General features: G+C 35.0%; 1 protein-coding gene across 8 annotated transcripts in view; it reads left to right on the forward strand.

Moving 5' to 3' along the window:
* Positions 1 to 9,598, forward strand: part of LOC128676530 (pyrokinin-1 receptor-like) — a 45,349-nt gene that overhangs the window by 15,500 nt on the left and 20,251 nt on the right. For 5 of the 8 annotated variants that reach the window (XR_008405421.1, XM_053756678.1, XM_053756674.1 and 2 more), the window contains exons 2-5: positions 885 to 1,704; positions 2,457 to 2,563; positions 5,630 to 5,737; positions 9,330 to 9,494. Coding sequence is in view for 7 of the 8 variants with exons in the window: in XM_053756678.1 (XP_053612653.1) it covers positions 912 to 1,704; positions 2,457 to 2,563; positions 5,630 to 5,737; positions 9,330 to 9,494 (1,173 nt within the window). In the remaining variant the exon portion in view is untranslated. Of the gene's footprint in view, positions 1 to 884; positions 1,705 to 2,456; positions 2,564 to 5,629; positions 5,738 to 9,329; positions 9,500 to 9,598 lie in introns of all 8 variants that reach the window. The other 3 variants (XM_053756675.1, XM_053756679.1, XM_053756677.1) reach the window with 1 other exon arrangement.

The raw sequence follows: 9,598 nt of genomic DNA on the forward strand, positions 1-9,598 counted from the left end.
ATGAAACGTTATAAAACAAGCGCGCACATTTTTTAAAATTATGAATGTTTTAGCTTATTCCGTATGCGTGGAGTTGAAACATTGTAAATGGCTGACATAACATTTGGTAATGGAATGGGGACGACCGTGACGAAATCGAAGAAAAAGAATCATCGAAAGCGAGGAGATTTGGAATCCTCCATAAATCCGTTTCTAGTGTCGGGTTATATGGAGTCTATCGAGGTCATTCTCCCCCTTAAAGAAAGGTCACGCGACGTGTGATATATCAGGCGACCCCGGCTTTGCAGCTTTGGGGTTGCCGGTGACGTGATCATCACGATAAAATTATGGCTGAAGGCAGAATATTTTTTTCGAATCGTCGAATTGCCATATCAGCTGGAATTTTAATTAATAAAATTGCTGCTTTAACATTTAAAAGGTACTAAAATAATAAACACGTATTTTATTCGAAATTAATTCCTAGGTAGTTGAAAAAAGTGATAATAAAATTTAACATATTTTCGCTCGATTTTTAGTTCTACCGCGGGCCCAGACGTTCTGTAGACGTACTCGTCGTCCACTCGTCCTATCTAAACTTGCCTGTTTGCAGTTTCTAATAGTCAGTTGTGCCAGATCAAACAATCTTATTAATACTTAATCAATACTTAACAATATCTTTAATAAAAATAAATGTATAAGAAACTCTGTTCTCGAACTTCGTGTATAGACACACGAAGTAGTTAAATAAAATATAAAACATAAGGATTTACGCATAAGCTCATTCAATATTTATAAAAACAAGCAATCAATGTTTCCTACATTGATTGGATTTTTTACCGAATTCTCAAATTAATGTAGGGTCAGTCGGTAGTATATTTACTAAAACAGGTTTTTCTTGTCGACAGGTAGATGCTGTATGATTGGCAGCCGCCATGGATAACTACTCGGAAGAGGCTTTGTTCGAATACATTACATATAACTCCTCGACGACGAGTCCTGTTCCCGAGCTGGAATCATTGAGCATTATAATCCCAGTGAGCGTGGCCTACGCCTTGATATTCATAGCTGGTGTGCTGGGTAACATAAGCACGTGCGTCGTGATTTCCCGCAATAGATCGATGCACACCGCTACAAATTTTTATCTATTTTCCCTGGCCATATCAGATTTAATTTTGCTCATATGTGGACTACCCATCGAACTGTATAAGATGTGGAATCCAGGAGAATATCCCTTGGGAGAAGGGCACTGCGTTGCGCTGGGACTGGCGTCGGAGATGGCAGCCAACGCGACCGTACTGACCATTACTGCCTTTACCGTCGAGCGATACATCGCCATCTGCCGCCCGTTCATGTCACACACCATGACGAAGCTGTCCAGAATAATACGATTCATTATAGCGATTTGGGTTGCTGCTGTGGTCACTGCAGTGCCGCAAGCGTTACAATTCGGACTAGAGATATCTTATATAAAGAATTATAAGACTGTTGCCTGCACCGTGAAGGGAGAAGGGGTTCATCATGTTTTTATAATGTCCAGTTTATTTTTCTTCGTACTACCTATGACGATTATATCGGTGCTGTATGCGCTAATAGCGGTGAAGTTGCGCACGTCGTCAGTGCTCAAGGGAAAGAAACCGTCAGTGGACAGCCAGGAGCGCAACGCGACCGGGACGCCCAGCCGGTACAGAAACGCTAAAGCCCAGAGAAGGGTCATCCGAATGTTAGGTGAGTTGACATATTTTACTTAAAACATAAATTTATATTATAATCTAATTTCACTTTTCATGTGTTTTATTAAAATTGGCGTCAGATTTTGCTTTCCGCTTTTTTGACTGGAAGCAGGTAGTAAATACTAGTGGATTAAAATGATCATCAAATTGCACTTGCTGAGCCTTTACACAGATTCCTAGACTGCGCAGCAGTGTTTAGCTGATAATAGCAGTCATTTATTTTAATAAAACCACAAATAGATTTTAACAAAATTAGATGCTTAGTATTTCTTATCGGATAATTTTAAATCAAAATTGTGGAGAGAAGAACACAAAGTCACGGATCATAAGTCATATAAAAATAATAATAATTTGGTATTGATTATGTTGACATGTATTGGACATTATTTGTCGTGTCATATAAAGTAAGTCACAAGTCATAAACTGACCCAGATCAAATTTTATGGCATCATTAAATCACTGCATGGCCTGCTTTATGACCGGTTTTTTTTTCTCGTGCGACTCGGCAATAAACTCTAATACAATACTCAACAGTTATGATTATTACTCTGAAGATACATAAAATATAGAGGAATATATCTGATTCAAGATTTTTGGCGGCTCAACAGAAAGGGCTCTTCAAGCGATGCTTTCTTATCAAAAAGTTTTCGAGGATTCTCAGTGGACTTTTAAATTCGAATTACCGGGTTTGGTTTGTATATAATGTATATATTTATTTAAGAATGTAACCCAGGTATTGTTTCCCAGTGGCTGTCGCCCTCTCGTTCTTCGTGTGCTGGGCGCCGTTCCATGTGCAGCGGCTGCTGGCCATGCTGGGCAAGAAACTGCACCCGACCCCTCCTCACTTTTACCAGGTACCTAGTTTAAATTTAAAAGTTATGTAACGAATATGTAATCAAATCATCAATTTATGCGATCTTTGGGGCTTTATTGCTTCGAATGTAACCAAGAACCCGCAAAGATGAGAGATAATGTAAGTAAATCATAACTAGGTACTCGTACATTACACCTGCGGCAACATTCGTAAGGCGCCTTCAGTCTTCAACTGTGTGATTGTTGGTATATGTATATTTATATAATTAAATAATAATAAATCATTATTTATGATTATACTTTGGCTTTAAATTTTAAAATATATTTCCTATTAAATCAGGTATGTACCTACTCAACAAAGTCCATAAAATCTGGTATTTCAACCGTTTTACAATGTAACTATGCTTATTTAAAAAATATATAACTTTATTCAATTTATGTCGTAAAATGTATAAGTATTTATGATCCTAGTCTAACAATAGGTAAACATATCTTACTAAATAAACTGCGCATGATTTGAAATTCTAGTTTTTTTTTTTCATTTTTTTTTAAATCCATTAAATCCGACACGTGAACTTGAACGTAGAATGAATTGAAAATCTTTATCAAGAAAATGTAATTTGTCTTATGTTTTCAATAATTCCTGTTGTGTTAATATTCATATTATTTATTCGCCCGCCAAGTATTTAAATAATAGAAAGTATTTTAAATAGCAACAACATTCACCAAAGCGCAGAGATCAAAGAATGGGGTAACATACTATTTGTTTATGATGTAACCCAAACATTATGTTGTTCCGAATGACGTTTGAGGTACATGAATAATCTAACCTTCTACATCTATATCATCGTTTCAGAGGTTACTTTATTGATATAGGTATCCTTACGTATACACCATGGGTATACAATACAATTTCCAATCAACTTTACATATTCCACAGAAACAGTAAATATTCAATTCAACAATATTAAAAGTAAATATTCAATTCAACCGGTGAAATTTTATGACAAATTGAAGGCTGATCCAGCCTTACAGTTTATTAAAACCGTTCCTAAGCTGGAAATATTATGCATTCCAGTATACTGGAAGGGGTACTACAGCGCACAAAGTTTGTATGCTGTTACCGTGTATCTACCCGTTACCATGGTCTCGATAAGAATATTCTATCGTACTTATAAATACTTAAGCTATTTACATGTACGATAGAATATTCTCTTCAGTATGGATTAAATTAACTACACTGTAAATCACTTGGCAGAAAAATTGGCAGATTTTTTTCTACGTCTATCACAGTCTACTTACATTATTATGTTTTAGCTATTTAATAGATGCACTTTATCACCTCATCTTCCTATCTTATGTTACATTTTTTTTAATAAATAAATATTCTATGTATCAGTTAGGAAATAAGTGAAGTAAACACGTGGCCTGGAGCTAAGATGTTGCGTAAATACCTTACTCGATTTACTTACGTAACACAGCTATGATTGCCCGCAGGGATGTTAACTTTAACCGTCGTTACTAGAAGTTTTATCTAGTTTCATTACTAGGGTCGATTCTTAAAAAGTAGCTTTATGTGATGGGTTCTTTTGGTGTGTGTGAGGTTATTTTTTTGTTAGAAGGTGGGAAAAGTAATAATTCAAATCATAAGGATATTTCACAGGATTTGATACAATAAAACAAACGATATAGAAGTAAAAATAAAAGTAGTAAGTAGAAATAAAAAGCAGAAAGAGCATGGGACCTAATTGCCTTATTATTTTAAATTTTGTAAGTTCATTCTTACACTTTAAACCGAAAGACTATCATACCAATCCAGAATTTCGTTTTTACCACTTCGTTAGGGATCTCCGAAACGGAAAAAAAGTTTCTTATCTAAAACGATTCCAAATTGTACGCATTTATTTCCTTGTGTTCCCGCTATGTCCTACCGCAATCATGCCGCAATGCAAAGAGAATAATAATTTCTTTTTTTATCTTTTTCCTTTTCACTTCTTGCCTTTATTACAGTCTCCACAATTCAATTTTGATAATTAACTAGCAATCTAGTTGAAGTAGCATTGAATACTTAGGTTACCGGCTACAGGGGAGAATTTTACTTCTATATATCACTAGCTGCACTCCGCGGTATTACCTATAAGACTTTGACTAAATCCTACGGGAAACGCGTACTTTTGGGATAAAAAGTAACCTGGTATAAAGCTACCTCAATACAAAATTTCAGAAAAATTTGCCCAGCCGTTTGAGCGTGAAGAAGTAACAAACTTTCTCCTTTATAATATTAGTGGGATGAGATGATAACAATGTATTATTTTATGAAAAAATACATTACGAATGAACGGCCTGAAATGAGATCTTGCGTCTACATTTGCCTTAATTGAAATTTAATTTAAATTAATAATTCTTTCATTATTTGTGTCGTCTAACTAGATAAAGCATATATGACCTTCAAAATTACACAAGCCCAACTTGATATCCCTCTAGTACAACAAGTAGTTCAACGGTCCCAGTCCAAACTAAAGTTTGTGTAAATATTCAATTGTACAACATTTTGGTAGGTATGCCTTGATTTGTTTAGGGGAGGAATTTGGCTATATAACATAGCAGTGAGAATTAAATTTCGTCTACAAAACATTCTTAGCATCCTTTTGAAATTGTTTCAGAAATCTTTTTCCTTAGCTGGAAATAGTAAGTCCGTGACATCGCGTCGGCCCCTTATTTCTCTGGTCACATTTGAACGACAACAGATTTCAATTAAAATGGAATGTGTACTCCGGCGACTGGCTTGTTTAAGTAGACAGTTTGATTTTCTAACTGTAAATGATCTGAATATTAGCCGATTATATTTAAGATTTATTATTAGCTACTTCTATCCCCTTTAAAACTCAAGTGTCTTCTTTATTCAGGTCGAAGAAGAAGCCTGCTTATTTTATCTAATTCGTTTGATACTACCTACGTATTTCCATTTCTAATATTATTCAGAACATGCAAAATGTTGCATTTCGCCTCCAAATCCGTTAATGGTACTTTTTATCCCGAAATTCCCACGGCATCGAAACCCCGGGGTGCAGCTAGTTTAAAATAAATTGTTTAATTGTTTGTTGCAGGCCTACCTCGTGCTGACGTGGACGTCCGGAGTCCTATACTACCTTTCCACAGCTATAAACCCATTTCTGTACAGCATAATGTCTAATAAATTTCGAAACGCTTTTAAGGTAAGCTAATCACGATTAATATTTACAATATTTACATTTACAACCTAGACAGTTTCCGGTGCGACATTTTTGAAAGCAAAATTCGGCGGTTTAATAAATGAAACGTGGCATAGATTCTGCAATAACTTAACTAAAAAGACAACATAAGTAATCGTAGAATTAATTAGACATGTCTTCATCAATTAAAAAATTCATATTCCATTTTATTACTTTTTATGATTTAACTGAAATCAAATTTAGTTGAAGCATATTGCGGACAACACATTCATTTGGTCGGCATTTTGATGAGATACTTGTGTTTTGTGTTTATCGCGTTCATACAGACAGATAGACGCGACTTCTTTTTATAATATGTAAGGATAAGGTTTACTAAAATCACTCTGACACAGCTGCGATTTTACATAAAACTTAGAAGATATATTACTTTATTTGTGTACAAAATAGGACTAAAATTATTACGCCATGCTCCATTAAAAATTACCCGTACCTCATTTATTAGATGTATTATTAGCCAAAGTATACAAACTATTTTCAGTCGCGGAAATCACTCGTTAAGTGTAAAATGTAGTGAATCGCAGTGTCAAGCGCTGTTTACACTGCCGTCCGCTACCGATATAAAATATATGGCCCATAATAACAATGTGACGAGAACGCGATGTTTATATCATCAACTAATTTTGACAGTGACATCCAGCCCAAATTGTCACAGTCTGTAATTCCATGCATCTTAATTAATCGAATTACAATTTGATAGAGTGTTTAAATTACTAATTGCAGAATTGAGTAGCAATTATGTTGACGTTAATATTGAACAAAGTCATTAATTGAATTTAAAATGTGTTAGCTTAATTATTAAGTTTTTAATAAAAACTTAGCAAGATAGATTGTATTTTTGGCAAGAATACAGTAATCTGTCTGTAAACAATATAAAACAGATAATTGATAGTGAAATTTTTGGTCATTTATATTGTTTGGTCAATTGAATTGACCATACAACTCAATGGGATTAATGGGATAGACGGTATAATATATAAAGGATAGACGTTAGGTAGGTAGCTAGTGGGTTGACTCACGTCTATTTACCTACTACCCTACTATCAACGCAGGTGCTCCTATATAATGGACGCGAAACAAGAAGATTACAATAATTATTCGTTAGAATAGTTAGAATTACTACTACCAGCTCCGACTTGACGAGAAAAATGGTTATAAAATAATTTCTAAGTCTCAGCCGTAATTTCTAAGATAAGCTGAGAAGCAACGGGTTCCTAAATGTATGTAAAGTTCGTGCTTAATATTATTAGTAAGTATTAATTTTGCTATTGTTCAGGTGAATTTTCAACTGGGATTACCTCAATCAAAGTCAAGGCATAGGTTTAATTAATTCAGAAACTAGACCTTTTTCTTCCGTAATATGCCTCTTTTTGCAAAATTTCCCACCGGAAAATTTTCACATAATATCCATTTTAAGTGGGTATGTTAAAATTTTCCATGAAAATCGAAATAAAGTTGTCAAAATATCAGTCAAGGAAAGTGACATTTCCATATCATTTCCACTTTTTAAGAGAATCGAATACTATACTAATGTGAACGAATTGTAATATTTGTGTGTTAGAATTTTTTATTATTTTTTTAGAAAATTGTCATATAAACTTGTAATTTCAAAGAACAATATGACTACTTCGTATGGCGTGTGTCTTCAGTGCCATAAATTGTAAAAATTGAGAACATCTCTCGTATCTTCAAAAACAAAGTAGGAAGAGTGAGTACATAACCCACTCGAATGAAGATATACCGTCGAGGCGCCCCCTACGTATTGGTATCTGGATCAGTAATCCGGTAGGGCCGACCCTGATTACTTAGAAACCCTTTTGCTACCTACTCCATTCGTTGACAGCTTTTGAGTTTAGAATACATTGTATACCGACCAGTCAACCTAATGGTTGTGACGTATTTCCAAGTTATAAAGGATCTGGTTTCCATGACGACAGTTGAAAGCTTTCATAGCCATAATTTAAATCTATTTTATTTTCGGATCTTGTTTCATGTCGACATTGTCATATTTCATTGTTCAATTAAAAATAATTTCAAATGTTTTTGTTTCCATTTCTTAGAATGTCCCTTTGGTTAAAAAGGCGTACGGTTACTGATGTAAAAACAGTATAAATTAATTTAAATAAATATTCTCACAGTTTATGCTTGTTTATCAAGGAAAAATTTGATAGGGAGCCATCAACTTTCTGTCAAAAATATATATTTGTTTCTCAGTTTTGTAATTTCTAAAATAAATTCAGATAGACAGCATTTTCACCTCTTTCCGAACAATTAAACGACCCTTCACGTACAATTAAATTATTCATGAAGAAGGACGCGCTATCAGCCACGAGCGAGTGTGGGGAGAAGTGGAAATCTCCGTCGCTGCGCGGTCGTTGGACCGCGCTGGCCAAATTTGGGCAATATTTTATGGAAATGTTCTTTCTTCTAAGTTTGGGCACAACTCGGCCTACCGTGACACTTTTATTGGGAAAATAGTATATTTATGTATTGAAAGTAACGTAGTTACGTGTTAAGCTGACTAAGTAGGTATTTTTACAGAATAAAGAGTCTAATCTAAGTAGGTATACATAAATGCATATAGTATTTAAATTTACAGCTGTTATGTAAAAAACTGGAATTACTAGTGTTTGGTGTACTAAACATATCAAATTCAGTAGTACGGGTTTCAAATACACGTCTTCCGGAAGATAATAATCTCAACAAAATGGTAATAAACTCACTTCAAAGCAGAATGCGTACTTTATTAAGCGATGGATTCATAAAACTCCTAAAGTTTATGATAAAGACAGACGTCGCGTCTTCGTGTTTAAGTTTTAATAATAATTTTAAATAGGTTATTGTCTGTTTAACATTAATAGAACAGTTCACTTTGTCTACAAAAGATTTACGCAATGTGGTTTCGAATGAATTTATTAAGTACCTATTGAACTGTTAAATTAAATGGGCAAATATGGCTCGTGAACGTTTTCTAAAATATTATAAAACATAGTATTACTAACATTGATGACAAATCATTCGCACAGTGCAACTGTGCACTACAAATTCGCTACCAAACTTACAATACTTACCTACGAAGTAAAACCAGACATAATGAACAGTGGCTATATGTCGCAATAGGGCAATCGAGCGTTACAAAATATATGCTAATTTCAAACCGAAATTCTAAAAGAAAACATCTTCATTGTTTATGATTGACTAAAGTGATCTTAAGTCTACTTAATAGTCTTTGTTTTGTATTGGGTGCCTGATGCTTTTAGCTCAAGGGCGGACTTGGCATAAGTATACCTATCAATTTTCCTGCCCTTCAGTAGATACTTGAGGGTTTTTTCAACAATTTCCTTATTGGTTTTCGTTTTCTATTTTACCCCCAAGTTAAATTTTGATTGATAAAGTTAAATGCTAATAAAATGTTATAACTTAAGTATTTGATAAATTTTCGTAAAGACTGTGACTGAATAATTAACATAATTTTGACAATACGTATATTTCACAAAATGGACACAGCGATTGAATGCTCACAGTTTTATATACGCAGGTGACATTTTCCGGGTTCTGCAAGCGTGGCACCGGACAGCGCGACTACAGCGCCGTGCAAGCGTTCCGTGCCAAGCGCGCCGCTTGCCCGTCGGAGCAGCACCCGCGCCGCTTGCACCGCCTCAACACCGCCTCCACTCAGCTCGATGCGCCGTCCCGAGCGCAGGTGAGGTCAGGCACTACCACCATTACTTGCGCTTGTGGCTGCGGGATATTCACTAAAAACACCACGCTTGCTGTCTAGTGATGTGTCAATCTAACGTTTACTAA

This window comes from Plodia interpunctella, chromosome 16 (assembly GCF_027563975.2).
Source record: "Plodia interpunctella isolate USDA-ARS_2022_Savannah chromosome 16, ilPloInte3.2, whole genome shotgun sequence".
NCBI lineage: Eukaryota > Metazoa > Arthropoda > Insecta > Lepidoptera > Pyralidae > Plodia > Plodia interpunctella.